The sequence below is a fragment of the Atractosteus spatula genome, chromosome 11 (assembly GCF_055471065.1).
Source record: "Atractosteus spatula isolate fAtrSpa1 chromosome 11, fAtrSpa1.hap1, whole genome shotgun sequence".
NCBI lineage: Eukaryota > Metazoa > Chordata > Actinopteri > Semionotiformes > Lepisosteidae > Atractosteus > Atractosteus spatula.
The window spans coordinates 13,895,972-13,912,207 of NC_142716.1; the positions used below are offsets into that span (position 1 = coordinate 13,895,972).

A 16,236-nucleotide genomic window follows, 5' to 3' on the forward strand; every position below is an offset into this window, starting at 1 on the left:
ACATACTCTTTACTCTCCAGTGTCAATAAATGCAATAAAACAGGACATTATATAGGTGGATTATTACATTTTTTCTTTAGGGATTTGACCCACACATCCTCCTACTGAGAGTGAATCATCCTCCATGAACAAACATTCAAAGAGAAACTTTCCTACAGATTTACAATTTTGTGTCCACAGCTAAAGTCCATTATTGTTTCAAATTAATTCCATCTCAAGAAACATGGGAGTTGTTGAAAAGCACCAGAAATCCTTCTCTGTGGAACATTTTAGCTATACATTAGCTTCATAGTCACTGACATAACTATAAGTAGTGACTACAAAATGTCATACCTCCTTATAGCAATAAACAATTTGTTTTGTTGTACTTTTCCTTTTTTTGGCTTCAGATATACTTTACTTTTTTATTACTTGGAGCAAAATAAGCTTTACAAATTGAGAAAAGCAACATGAGAAATACTTCGAAACAGAAAGACTGCTCATCATCATCAACAACTTTATTATTATTATAATCATCATCATCATCAATGCAAGTCCACCACATTATTTGGAAAACATCCACAGCCACTTTTTGGTGGCTAGCACACTGGTTAGGATTGCTGTCTCACAGTGCTGGACCCCTGATATACACAGCTGTGTCAGTACTACAGTGCAAAGTGTTGCACTAATAATTGGTGGTATTTAACAGGGGAATAATCCCAAAGAAAAGCCACTTTAGAAAGCAGGACATATACAAAAAGAAATTCTCAGAGCGCTGCATATTTGACATGCAAGAAAGTTGGATATTTAAAATGCATGAGACAGACACACTTACCATGTTGTAAAGTTGCAATGAAGAAAGCAAACAAAAGCACCTTTTCCAGAGGTTGACTAGAGAGCAAAGAGAAAATTAAATTAAGCATGCACTATATTCACAGCTCAGAAATACTGTAAACATAAATTGAATTTCAGGGAGAGTTTTAAGGTGAACAAACTTCATTACAAACATAAGATTAAAGTAACTCTTAAACTGATATGCCTATGACAAGCTCAATACTCAATAGCAGAATTTCATTGGGTAAAAGAAAGAAGCTTCGCACTGGACCAAAATTCTGATTTCATCTAGATAAAACGTTGTTCTGTGAATTTTGATTTTGGGCATTTGTGGAAATCTAGTATAGTAACACACACCGCATTATGTCTCAACTATTAGCAGATCTCTTGGAATAAGGAGTGCCTGAACATGCAGAAATAAAGTAGGTTTTACAGAAATGATGCTATAGGGGGCGGTGTGGTGGCTCTGTGTCTAAGGATTTGCGCCTGTGGCTGGAAGGTTGCCGGTTCGTATCCCGTGGCTGGCAGAGGAATTCTACTCAGTTGGGCCCCTGAGCAAGGCCCTTAACCCCAACTGCTTCAGGGGTGCTGTACATATAGCTGATCCTGTGCTTGGACCCCAAGTTTCTCTCCATGTCTTTGTGTCTCATGGAGAGCAAGTAAGGGTATGTGAAAAGACAAATTCCTAATAAAAGGAATTGTATATGGCCAATAAAGTGATCTTATCTTATACATATAGTATTGACTATACTAGAAAGAGCACAGATTGACCAAATATAAGGTAGTGTAGAAGTGACAGCATTTGGAAGCAATTGTTTTTTTGGAGCAGAAAGAATACTATAAAACATTTTTACAAGCAAAACATTCTTGGCAATAAAGTCCCTAAATATCAGCAAAATTAATGTGCCATGAAATATATAATGCAGAAAACCGCATGCCACACATTAAAAAAGACACAAACATACAATACGTTGCTGCAAAAATGTACCTTACTAACCATTATTGTGAAATGTCAGAATCTGGAGTCTTAATGGGCTAAAAGCAGGCAGAGAAGCCTGAAAATTAAAGATTTGAAAGATAAAGATAATACTGAATTGGTGCTCAATCTTATTTGGTGCAATTTCTTCCTCTGACATATGGTACTCAGTAAGGCTTGCCTTGCACTATAATCTGTGGCTATCAGTGTCCTTTGAGCTCTGGACGTTTCTGCTTTGATATTAATTCATGCCTCCATAGTAAGTTAAAACACTTTTTTATTAGATCTCAAACTATAACACCTGCTTTCCATCAGAAATAACATCTACATGACTTAATCTACACCTTATGGTTAAGAAGGTTTATGAAAACCATGTGTTAATCAATTACTCTCATTAATGCATCAGCATGCATTTTGCATAATCAACAAATGCTAGTGGACATATGGCTTTATGCACTTTGTATGCTTTAAGATGCTTCTTATTATGGTTTGTAATGACAACCTTTAACTTAGCAAATATTATATATAAAGAAAATGCTGCATGTTTCCAGTCATGCCCTATCTCATAACATATTTTGAAAGCATATAATTGCCTTATGCATCATTCATGATCACCTTTTTTTCAAATCTTTAAGTGCCTCATTTTCAAAACTGTGAAATGGAATTAGAAAAACAAGCTTTTGCTTAATTTGCATGTGTAAAAATCCACAGGTAATCCTCTTTTCACAGAAATTGATCTTTCTTTTTATATACAGCACGGCTGGCTTTAACCATAACAGTTTCTTTCCAGAATACTGTGTATTCTAGTCTATTGAGATGTCACCTAGCTGAATCCAGGGTTGCACTTTTATAGTATTTGTAAGCTCCAAATACAATTAATGTTTAAATGACAAGTTTTAAGACATGAATACTTACTGCAAATGTTGTACACAGTTTAAATGACTCTAAAGAACAATCTGACTACATACAGTACTGTACTCTCCTGTATTTTTGTAGAAACTTTTCACTGAATAATAAGAAAAGAGGCAATACTTACATCATTTTACTTGCAGGTAAACATCCCTTTCCAGAAGTTAGACTTCACTGAAAAACAGAGAAAGAGTAATAATTCAACAAAGAACTGCAAGGAAACCTTAAGTGCTTAAAGTAAATATACAGAAATTTTTTGTTTAGAAAGCTAAAACAATTTAAACAGATAATAATATTGACAATTTAATTAACATAGTATATATGTCACATCTGCGCACATCGAAGAAGGAACAGTTCAAGGGAATCAAGATTCTACATTTCATCAAAAATTAATGATTCATGACAGAGTTAATAAAATCAATTTCACTCTAGACGAACGCTATGACACAGTGACCAATACAATTTATTTGTGCTTCTACAAAATAAGCACCGCGGTTGAATACATTCCAAAAGATGAGATCCTATCCCCAAGTCACTGTTTTACAGTATACTTGTCCTATGAGAATGTAAAGCTTGTATTGACATTTTCTAATGACACTGGCTATAGTCTTCGTTGTCTACAGAGTACAACCCACAACTCTTTATATAAATTTCAATCTGGGAAAAAGTTCTGAAGATTCTAAAAAGACACAAGTATACTGAAAAGTGTAGAAAGGCAATGCTCTTTTAAATAATGTGGGAGAGCTACAGTACTATCACTTTGGAACTAAAAATCCCACAATGCATTAATGGGTTAAGGAGGGTGGGGGGGGGGGGTAACAGCTGTGCTACCTCTTCTCATTGAACACACTGCCAGAATCTACCTTCACATGCTCAAATCATTATGTGTTATTAAAACGTTACAATAAGAGTAATAATAAGGGATGAGTACCAGGCAAGTGGCTTTTCACATCTGGGGAATATTTTCCAGGAAGGCTTTTCTGAGTGCATGCATATATTTCATATTAAAAATTCATCCTATATCAAAACATGTTTGATAGTACTCTAAGTACTCTGCACTGTTCCTAACAAAAACAAGGTATACAGTACAACTCAATAACAAAACTAAGTTGAATGTTATGATTAAATACCAACATATGTCACGTTTAAACAGTGGATTAAAAGCCACTGAATATTACATGTATGTGAAGTTAATATGCTGATCTCTGTGAAGTTTTCCATTGCTGCATTGAATTACCTGAAGTACCATATGGTTACTACAAAGATACTGTTCAGGTTAATTCTCCTGATAGTGCTATGAAGAAAAATGCACCATGAACCCAAGGTTGTGATGACGTCAATTCCGTACTGAATTGTTGTATGCATTATTCATTATGTAATTATTTGTAGGCAACATGACAATGAAGAATAGTGAAATTACAATGCAGAATTGCTTAGGATAGTTAAATTTAAAAAAAATGGTAATGAACGTGGTAAAATAGAAATTGTAAGCTAAAGGCACACTTCTAAGTTTAAAGGAGGTGCACACAATGTAAGACTTAATAAAAGCCATAATATGGCATTAAACATGTATCTTAAAATCTTTTGATATTATAATAAAATGTATGGGTAAAATACATTGAGCATCAAGAGAAACCTACCTGTCTATGTATGTGTCTGTTTTAAGAAAATAAAGTATGCAGACTTTAGATACTGATCAAGCAATTTGGATGCAACGTTGACTAACTGATCATTCATGACTAACTGCAATGACTGTTGTACAAACATAAAATCACCTCATTAGTGAGAGAGTTGAGAGTTGATCGGACACACATAATGTGCTGATTGTCAAGCTTTGTGAACTCATGAAAAAAAGCACGCAAAAAGAAACTTATTTGCTCCATTTGTCAAGAAAGCAATGCCATTGTGCCCCTTGTATGATGGAGACTTGACTAAATCGCCTCAGGTTGAAACACCAGTAGCAGAGTTTTGTCCCCTGTAGTGATGAATCATGGATTTTTGCAGAAGAACCTAATGGATTTCAGAGAGCTTGGCACAGGTGTGTAGAATTCTACACTAATTATTCTGCACAAAAAATCCACTGACAAAGAAGTTCAAGCCTGAGTCTAAGCAGAAGTGGCCAGTCATTACTGAACTCCACTTGCAGCAATTGATAGCAACCTGAATACGTGATGATCCATTGATCAATAGGACCTCACTTGCTGCACTTCCTTAAGGCTCATTGTGATGCAACAACATTACAGCAAGACAACACATGTTCTCATGCGGCTCGTGTGCAAACAGCTTTCTAATTCTGACTGTGTGTAGAGGGAGTTGCGCTACTGGATTCCCAACTCCTCAAAACTAAACAGTTGTGGAATGAGCTGGGATGATGTGTGGCAACAAGGGCTCAGAGACCACACTTGTTCCAGCCGTAGGAGAGAAATGGAAACGAGTCCCGCAAGACAGCATCTGCAAGCTGGTGTACAGCACGAGTCGCAAATGTACAGCTTATATCACTTCCAGCAGTAGTCACACATTTGCTAGCCCGTGGCATTTACAGTAGACCTCCGCAGATGATTAATCAGGATAATGAATTTAACTATGTCATGTTTGTTCAATAAAATCTCAGTACACTTGTGACGAATAAAATGCCATTTTCCTGATTGCCACATCTTCACAAGGCTAAGTGGTTTGTTTTTGATGCTCGGTATAATTCAATTTTACATTTCCTTACTTGCATTTCCAGAAACTTCAAGAGCATTAGACTAGAGAGTAAAATAATATTTCTATCAGACAGATGAAGAGTAACAGCTATCTTGATGTAAGTACTGTGCTGTACTGTACTGTATATACAATAAGACGCAATGTTGTTAAAAGGTAAAAGTGGTGATGACGGAAAATCCATATAAAAATCATCAAACTAGTAGAAAAAGATAAAGACACAGGACTCAACAGGAATACACTGCAGATTTCTTAACGCTCCTTAAATTCTATTTCCCTACATTGTTTACATGAGCTGTTTTGTTAGAGGTAAGGTTACACATAACTGTTGCCGTTTAAGTATTTTGAACCGCACATGCTCTTTTATAGTAGACTCCTGGGAGGACTGATCGAAATGAGGATCAGAAATCTCCGAGTCCATTAAAATATAATTGTTTACAATAAATTTAACTGAACGTTATGATTTCGAAATGTATTGTTTAAACAAAATAACATAATTTCAGAGGACGACAATGAAGGAAAGCTCCTGCACTACTGTTTATCAGTAGTGTTTGATCTCTGCGTGTCCTTTTAATGATTTAAAAAACAATGCTAATTCGGTCTAAAGCGTACAGCTGGCAAAACACATTTAAATGCAAATCTTCGACTCGCTTCTACTTCATTTAATAGTGTGATAGAAAAATGTAGTGGTAAAAATAAAGGTTTACAGTGCGTGTTTATCTTGAATACTTCGCAATGTGAATTTAATGCGCATTGCTTGCAACCAATACTTAATTCTGTCAAACATCTGTGTAACTGCTCTTGGTTTAAAAACTCAAGATTTCTCCGTCCCTCTCTAACCCTCAAAAATATCAATAAGCGACTACTGTAGCACAAGTTAGCAGTGCGCTGCAAAGTGTAACAAACTAACAAATATTAAAGACAAAGCCTTTAAAAACAAATGTGCTACAATTACATTTTTAAACACAAAATCTGTAATAAAAGTCTTATCTTATTACAATGCTTCCTACCTGTTCGTTAGCAGGCGTCTCGGCAGGGAAAAAAAGAGATGCAAGTTACCGCGCTGCGCAAGCCAAGCTCAGAAGGCGTAAACAATTCAACTCTGAAGAAATGAATGGTGAAGTAACCCGGCTGGGGGTGGGAAAAAGGTTCGGAGAAAGCTGCACTTACACGGTTGGAGTCACTACCTTGAGTCATCAAGGCTCCAAAGGAGACCCTACTTCTGTGATTGTGTGGAAAAAAATGCTGTAATCGAACTGCTGAATGCCAAAAAAAATTAACAGCTTCATTTGTGCACCCAATTATCCCTGTTTTCCACAGCTTCTTAAAGTTTGTTCCATAGAATGAGTGGAAAGAACAATAATCAGAAGATTGTTAATAATTGCACTTGTGTGATTGCACGTTGTAGCCCTCTGGTTTTCTCCTTTTAAAATGCCTGCTAATAACAGGAATAAATAAGGAGGTTAAACTATGTGAAGGAGGGACAGGGGCCTGGAAAAAAAAATATTACACCAATTCATCAAGCCACCTGGTATATCAGGGCTCATTTGGCATTAAGATACAGATCACCTCCCTGGGACCTGGATTGTGATGAATTCTCCAGCAAGTGGAGGGTAGGGAATTCTCTACTGTCTAGGGGGTAGGGAATTCTCTACTGTCTGGGGGGTGGCACTGTTCTGGGCTAAAGACAGGGCTCAGACAATATAGGGAGCACTGTATGTCTTGCAACATGTTACTAAAGACAGACATGCTTTCTTTCAGCATCCCACTCTAAGTAATATACAGTACAATTTGAAATGTGCACACAAACTTTATTGTTGTACCTTATATCTCCCAACTGTACGGTAAGTAGGTGGCTGTAATTGTGCAGCAGATGATGGTTTTTCAAGAGCTCACATAAAAGTGCCGGTAATATATTGTACAGAGGAGTACATATTACATTTCTAAAGTGGTCAATCTTTTTTAATAATAAACTGAAAATAAAATCCTTAAAACTGTTAAATATGTTTGCTGCTTTCCCACAGACAGCTTTTAATGGATGCCTTTTAGAAGGCAATTGTCTTTGTTTAGCTTTTTTGGATAAACTGTGCAATCCTGGGGGTGGAATAAAAGCTATCCCTTTACACTATCAATTAATTATAATAAGTCTCCTGTGTCCATTTCACCCACTCATTTGCCATTTGTCTGCAATATTGCTCCCTCCTAAGTACAAAATTCCTGTACTGCAGTAATGTAGTTAGTGGAGTACCACAGGGGACTGTATTTGGATCACTGCTGTTCTTAATTATCATACCAGTTACTAAAATAACATATAATTAATAAACTAGTCATGTTTGCAGATACCAGAACAGGAGAAAAGACAGTAGCAAACACTATAGAAGCCAAAACAAAAAATCAGAGAGATTAAAGACTGACTACCACCTAGCAGATGACATTTAATGTAGATAAGAATAGAAGAGAGTTACATGCAAGTCACAGTCAAACTATAAATACAATAAGGGTATTGCCGTAATATGTAGAATATATAAATATAATAAGGTTTACACAAAAGACCTAGACCTCTAATGTAAATAGAGGTCTTCTAAACAATGTACCATAGGAATGCAATAAAAATGTTTCAATATATAGTTAAAACTAAGTTTAAATCTAACAATGTTACCTTAAAGTTGTACAATGCAAGAGTAAATATATTCAAGTATATACTTGAATGGATCTAATTCAAGTATTCAAAATACTCAAAGGCACTGACAAAGTCAAGCCAATGAACTTCTTCTATTTGAACAGTGAAGTGTGAAACAGGAGAACTAAGTGCAACAACTAAGAACAGGAAGCAGTTTATTACACAAAGAGCTATGAAATTCTGTTCATTGCATTATTCAGAAACACTGAACAAAGTAAGAAAACTGACACATTTGTCTAGACAGATGTTGATCACACATCAGTTGTTTGTAACAAATAGCAGATGTCCTCAACCGTGGTGTTTTTTAAGTAATCAAAAGCGTCATTTATTTTTTCTTTTAAAAAATAACATATGGCTTTAGCCCATATTGCCTGCAGTACATACAGTATGCTGTTTACTAAAAACTATTTAATTATTTCTTTTTAAAAAATCCAAAACCCATTCTTAAAACAGATGTTTTATTTTATTAAATTTCACCTAGACAGATAATCCCTTTAAATTCTGAGACACTTAGTTGTGTGTTTATGGATATATAATTTCAATATTTGGACTAAAAGAGATGTACCTCTATTTTATTACTAGAAGATGCCCCTTCTCTATTAAATTGAAATAATGAGACAGATGCCTAGGCAAAACATTTTACTACCAGGCTTAGGGTTATTGATCTGAAGAACAAAAAAGCTTGAAAAGACTTCAAAAATTATGAGCAGTGTAGTTAATCTTATTCTTTGTTCTCCATGGACTACAGCCATTGACAGCCTGATTTACACGCAATATTAATCATATACTATGAAAACTATCCCTGGAGCAGTTGGCTCTGTTGCAGATCTTTGAGACGATATTTCTGAAAAACTGAAGAAGGGTATGCAAAAAAACACGTTGGAACAGGAAAGACTAAGGCTTAACTATGAAATACACCAGACAGTTGCACTATTATGGATTTATTAAAGGAGAGTCCAAATTATATTTGTTAATGTTTAATAAAACACCTTAAAAATATACTTCTTGATATCCATCTATCTTATAAGCACTTTAACTAATACAGGGTCGTGGTGGAGCCTGAGCATGCAACAGGCACAAGGCAGAATACACCCTGGACGGAATTGTAGTCCATCACAGGGCACACACAGACATGGGCATGCACACATTCACAGGCAGGGACAGTTTGCCCAGAAGCAAATTTACCTACCAGTATGTTTTGGGACTGTGGGAGAAAACCCCCAGCACCCGAGGGAAGCTGACATTAACACAAAGAGAACATACAAACTCAACACAGATAGCACCCACATCGAGAATTGAACTTACAGTAAATTGCCATTTGTACATGATTTGGCTTTGTGGCTGTCAGATAGTAGCCCAGACTCCAACCAGTGCTGTCAGGACCATGTCTAGTCCAAGATTAGTGCAAATAAAGCTGTGTACATTTTAATTCACAGGTCACCAGCAGCCATATCACCCTGCAGCTCTCAACTGGCTACCCACTGAAGCTAACCAGGGTTGAGCCTGGTCGGTACCTGGATGGGAGACCTCCTGAGAAGCTATGGTTGCAGCTGGAAGTGGTGTTAGTGGGACCAACGTGGGGAGCCCACCCTGCGGTCTGTGTGGGTCCTAATACCCAGTACAGTGGCGGGGACGCGGTTATAAAGTGGTTTGGTGAATGACATGACATGACAATTCACAGGTCCTTGAAGTTAATAAGGAAACACCGACCTAAGCTAATCTGTATGGCGGTTGAGCTGCCTTGCATTGATTGATATATCCACATGGTAGGAAAAAATAAGATGAAGCACAGTCCTTAAAAAATCACTGACCAAGCTAACAAAACTATAGTTGAAGAAAAAAAAATGCTGTACTGGGTGGGACAGGGGTTTGGTGATTAGCACAGTTGCCTCTCCATTATGAGGCCTTGGGTTTGATTCCAGCAAGGGGAGATTTCTGTGAGGAGTTTGCATGGTTTCCTGTGGCTGTGTGGGTTTTGTCTAAGTGGTCTGATCTCTTCCCTCAGTCTTAAAATGTGCTTAATGATTAATTGACATCTCAAATTGTCTTTCATACACATGTGTGTGTACTGTGATGGACGTCCCTGTTCAAAATGTATATTGCCTTGTAGCCACTGTCTTTGAACTCACTTGAACCCTGTACTAGTCTAATTGATGCTGATAATGTATGAATGGATGCACTACTCAAGGCCAGTTTACTATATACTGTACATTGCGATGTTCAGAGAAACAACTTTATTGCTATATGACTCCTCAAAAGGCCAAAGCAACTCTTTAAATATTTAAGCTGCATTAAAAAGATTCTGCATTAGCACAGCTGTAGGGGGATTAATTAAAAGAAACTTTAAGGTAAATCTTAGCTTTATCATTACACAAACGCTATGTGGACTCCCAAACCATTCCATTTATTTTTGAAGGATCCCATTTTTTTGTTTGGAAATCCAACTCATGAAACATTCCCCTGCCTTCTTTGCTAAGAACATATTACATGACCATTTTTATTTTCTTATTGCATTGCATTCATTATAGTTGCATCATGATACTGCATCATTTTATGACATTATTAGTCACTCATTCTTAGGTAGTTGTATTGAAGCAGTTGCCATGACAACTGAGCCTGGACCTGATTAAAAGCACATCATTTATCCATGGGTAGGGTAGTTTGCTACCAATGATGCACATAGTGGTTATTGAAATAGGGTTAATGAGATTTAATTAATTGAACTGACAATTATAAATAAATACAACAGGGATTCTATTAAGGCCATCAGTGATTTTCTTTTTAATTAGAGATTTCAAAACTGCACTTCAGCAGTCTTCCTGTGTCCATTCACTTACCATAGAGTATAGCTGCTTTATACCTTGGTGTATTTTCATGTTTAAAATCTACCTGGAAAAAATGGGAACCTTTTCATTTAATGCTTCATCATCTTGATGTTCTGATAGAAGACATTTGCATATTACTTACAATTAATTCTAACATTTATTAACAAAATGAATCAGTTCCAAAACTGATGTTATTCATAATCTAGCTGAAGCCGTTTTTGCTTTCGTTCTGTAATAAATATGTTTTTTAATTCCTCATTCAATGCTTTATTAGGTTGTCTTATTACATATTATAAACCTTAATTGTCCTGTCTAATCTGTTGTGAATTACTTTTCCCACTGTATATTGGAAATGCTATACTTAAAGGTTTGGATCGATAAGTTCAGAAAGAAGGATGTTAAATGTTTAATAAATTTTAAACATTCCCTTATAGCTGTCCTGGGATCATTTTTCTTCTTTTTTCTATATGTACATCTGTAGAATTACCTTAATGGAGATTCAATTACTGTTAATGTACATCTATATTCAGAATGCTGTAATATAACATATGCTTTACAACTTAAAAGACTCATTTCAAGTGTATTAATCTAATCTATAAAGCAAAAAACAGTGGGATGCCACGTTTATTCAGAATTAGGTTATTTTTCCATGACATAAGGGATTTATTTTTTATTTATTGTATGAATTATAAGAAGCACACAGTGTAGTGGTTAGCATTGCTGCTTCACACTGCTGGGGCCCTGTGTTCTGTTCCTGGGGTGTTAACTGGACTTTGCATGGTCTCCATATGTTTGTATGGGTTTCCTTCAGGTGCTCTGTTTTCCTTCCACAGTCCAAAGACATACTGATAGGTTAATTGACTTCTGGGGAAAAAAACCCTGGTGAGAGTGTGTTTCCTTGTTTGTGTTAGTGTCTGTGTGGGTTCTGTGACGGACTGGAGTCCTATTCAGGGTGTGTCCTGCCTTGTGCCCACTGCTTGCCGACACCCTGTACTGGACCATGTACAGTTAGACACCTTATACATGACTTACTGCATTTTGTTCTAAACAAAAGTGTCTGTATGGCAAGAACATAAACTACTGTATTTTAAAATCAGAACTGAAGGTACTTCAGTAATAAGTAACAATCATCTGCTCTGACCGTTTTTCACATTTGATCAATTTCGGCATCAACCTGATCGGTGCTCATTGTATACATCCTGTTCTACTGTTGCTGTCAGCCTGTCACAGTTATTGCTTCCTGATTACTGTGTTCCATTCTGATGATGATTAAATCTTCTTCAATTTCCCTTGTCAATGACTTCTACTTCTTGTGAAAACGAAAAATGTTCCGCTGATGCATAGTAATAAATTAGATTTGAAGAAATTCAGTTTAAAAAGTTTTCTCCTTAACATCCTTAACACATCTTTCAGACCAGACTTAACATAATATCTAAACAAATTAAATTAAAGTTAAATTATTTTGGGGGTTTTAAATTATATCCTCGAGTTAAATGATTATCCTGTTTTCTGATGGTTTTCATTTTATTTTGTCAAAGGACCACATGATCTGAGCCCATTCTTAAATACATTAGCACATGCAAAGGGAAATGTAGAGACCTATCTTGATTGTCAATCTGCAAGATTTCGGAACAGTTTTTGATAGATAAAAATACTGCAATTCTAAATTACATAAAGCAGATGAAGAAGAAAAGTAGTAAATTAGTTAAAAAGTTAAGAATTACTGTACAGTACATCCTATAATGTTCCTGTACATTAGAAGATTTCATTGTTAATGTGGATGTTTGATTATCCAGTGATTCATCAGATTAGATGTAAAGGAGTAAGAGGCAATTTATGAGAGATGAGGATAAGACCTTGTGGGTTATATTTATTCTCTAGCCTTCCATCTCCTCTGAAGAATGAGTACAAGTGGAGTGTTTCAAAAATCATACAGTATTTAGCAAAAACTTGTCCTCTGGAACCTAAGGTGTTCTAACTAACCAAAACAAATGTTAAGCCATTTATATTCTAATCGAATATTATTTTGTTTAATAAGATGTTATATCCACATACTGTATCTGGTCCAGTGTCTTCAGAAACAACATCATCCAAAGGCAGACCAGGGAATTTGGAACTGCTTACAAGAATAATTCAGTGGATTCAAATAAAATCTTAACTATACAGTACCAGAAAATTTACTACTGGAAGGCTGAGTTCCTATTGGTGACTGGGAACATTTAAAAGTAAAGAGGGTAATTTGTATTGTATTCTGCATTTGATGAAGAGCTGAGAAAATAAAGTTAAAATCCAATAGATATGATTTTTAGCAGATATCTACTTTATACATGATCTATAAGAAAAAAGGAGGAGTTAGGTTCAGTTTCAATTGCCACGATTTCTACTACAGAGATATGCATTACCAGGGAAAGTCAAACCTCATCTTTTATCACTCACCTCCTTGTGCCCAGTAATCCCCCCTGCAGGTTAGTAGGACATCACCATGTGTACTCCTTAAACCTAAATATAGTGAAGGCGATGTGACATCTACTGTAACAAGGCCTTTAGAGCCACTATTGCAGCTTAGTACAGGGGACTGCAGGATCACTTAAGCAATCAATGCAGGTATGACCCCAAGGCACCAGTGGCTACTCAGTGATGACACCACAAACCACACTGTTCAAGCACTGCCATATACTGTATGTACTCCTCTGTAGAAGTTCTAATTTCACAAAACCTTTGCATTTAAAAGGTGCAAAATGTCTTAGTTTTATGCAATATTTCATGTGCATTGGTATTTTTAGCTATACTGTAGAAGGCTTTTGTATAATCACAGGAAGCTCATGCAAACATGTGAGGACCATAATAACATTGAATACTAACGTACAGTAGAACAGGAGTTTCTGGCCTATACAATTTTATCTCTCTTTCGATCTCAGTCTTTCTGTTTTTATCTGCATAACAATTAACCCCCATTAAGAAAAACCGGGAAACCATATCACAAATGAAAAAAAGACTGAATAATAAAGAAAAAGGTGTAAAAATAAATAATGAGAATGAAACAGATCTTTTTATATTCATATGAATGGACAGAAACCAAAATAGCTTTAAAAAAGCACACAATGTTTAATCCAAAATATTACACACTGGACAATTCTGTAACACAGCAAACCATCAAGCAGGACACAGGTTAAAATTTAAGACTATTCATCAGAGTTGAAATATGAAGGATGCCTGGGATGAAAATGAGATGCTAAATATTGCATGGCCTCCTAGACAGGTGAAGAGAGTTATTGCTTTTCAGGAACATAAATTAGAAATAATCTTGAAGTACTTCATGACACTCTCTACAAACCCGTTCTTCAGGGTAACAGCAGAGGGTGATATTAGCCACATTCAGAATTAACTGCTCAAAGTCTCAATTCTAAAATCAACTGAATTTCTTTCTCCTAAGAATCATAGACTACATGCTTCTGAGACGCAAATGCCACTGTGTGTGAAAACCCACCGAATTATCATTTACAAAAACATATAATGCAATTTTTAACAAATTGTAAACTTAATTTTAAGTAATTTTGAATTATAAATGGAGAAACATAGCCTTACCCAGCAAAGATTACACTGATGATTGAAATGTGCTGGAGGAAATACTTACATACTTACAGTACACAAAGTGCCCAGTGCAAACAACTCTGTTTTTCAGAATTAGGATATGATAATGATAAGAACAGTCCATCTTACAGTGTTCTTTAAATAAGGATGACGCATCTAACATCACCTCCCTAGACACAGAAACGTGCCTGAATTGGGGATGACTACAACTGAAAACAGTCATGGTCTCAGGGGATCTATAATTCCTATGTGCGTCAATAATTGATCAAAAAGATACACTTTTGAGTGAATTGCAACACTGGCACATAAAAAAAGTGGTTTTGAAATGTACATAAAGAAAAGCAATCCCTCAAAATGTTATAATTCTATTCTGGTGATTCACAGTTTGACGATCTCTGTGTTTCCTACCTGCATCAACAATCAGGAGAGAGCAGTCCTGATGTTAAAGAAAGACCACTTCTCTTTTCATAAAGCTGTTTAAGGCCTGTATAAAAGAGAACAACAAAAGATTTACTGATTGTTACATTTCCAAGTTTTCCCTCAGAATATACGAGTCCACTACATGCACAGATAATTTTTTAAATGAGTCAAGTTTTTCTTGTTGTTGAAAGATCTCATCTGTGTGCCCGACAGATTTACTACCCTCTGATCAAATTTATGCCTGCAAGTAACAGTTGTAGCATGCTTATTTCCTTCACAATGCTGGGTGTTAATTCCAGCCCTAAAATTGAGCTCCCTCCACTTTCTAAAAAGATTGCTTGTAAACCAATTTCCTCCCTTTGGAGCCTTTCTTTTGCATGTATAGCTAGGAAGCAATGGAAAGGTCAGATCACAGATTTAGCACTTTAATTTTAGAAATTAAATTAAACCTCATTGTCTACCTTCTGATGGCCCTTGCTAGACACAGAAAACCTCCCCAATTAACCCGCACAGACATATTAGAAAACCCTCCATAATAAAAAGTTTCTCAGCAGGCCTTCAGACACATCAGCTTCTATGCAGCAACAAATCCGTTTAACAGGGTGCAAAAGTGAACTAAGCACAATATGAATCACCTTATTTTTGATCTTAGCGCAATTTTACCAGATGGGCTACAAAGACCCAATGACCTCCTCTGTAACCTTTTTATGTTTTTATCTTTCCTATTAAATGTCAAAATGTAACATTTTAAAGAGTCTAACTTAGCATGTCAGCTGAAGTGTAAAATGTCGTGATCTTGATTTATTAATATCGCAAGAGTGTTTACTTTGGTTTTACAGCTTCCTGTTTCCATGATGTTGGAAATACCCATGTAAAACCCTTCTATATTGCAAAAAAAAACATTAAGGGAAGACATTTTATTTTAGTTGCACCATGAAAAAATGCCAATTTAAAACAATGTGCATAAACCTTAGCAGACCTCAGTAAGGCCAAACACAAGCCCTTGATTAATTCACTGTGGGCTTTCCAAGCACCAGATTTCAGATGAATAAAGTTAAAGAACCCCAGCCTAACTTCCCTAAGTTGCCAAAAAAGGTATAAAAATTGCTGATGTAAGGCATTCCAAATGTTGTGAAAATAGCTTCAAGCAATGGAATAATTTAATTTCTGATATTTTCCTTTCACAAAGTATTTTTATTACTTTTATGAAAGCTGAAATGCTCTGGCATTAAAAGCATGTCTTATGCCAGACTTCAATTACAGAGTGTTTGATTTAGCACAGTTCATTCGTAAAACACCAGATGCCAAAAAAAACATGA

General features: G+C 35.9%; 1 protein-coding gene across 1 annotated transcript in view; it reads right to left on the reverse strand.

Annotated features, from left to right (window-relative positions):
• lepr (leptin receptor) overlaps positions 1–14,981 on the reverse strand; it is a 36,657-nt gene extending 21,676 nt beyond the window's left edge. Inside the window, exons 1-3 of the mRNA XM_088928321.1 lie at positions 14,906–14,981; positions 2,826–2,872; positions 815–870 (exon numbers count right to left, since the gene is read on the reverse strand). Coding sequence (XP_088784447.1) covers positions 815–870; positions 2,826–2,830 — 61 coding nt within the window. The 5' untranslated portion in view covers positions 2,831–2,872; positions 14,906–14,981. The remainder of the gene's footprint in view (positions 1–814; positions 871–2,825; positions 2,873–14,905) is intronic.
• Between the last annotated feature and the right edge of the window lie 1,255 nt (positions 14,982–16,236).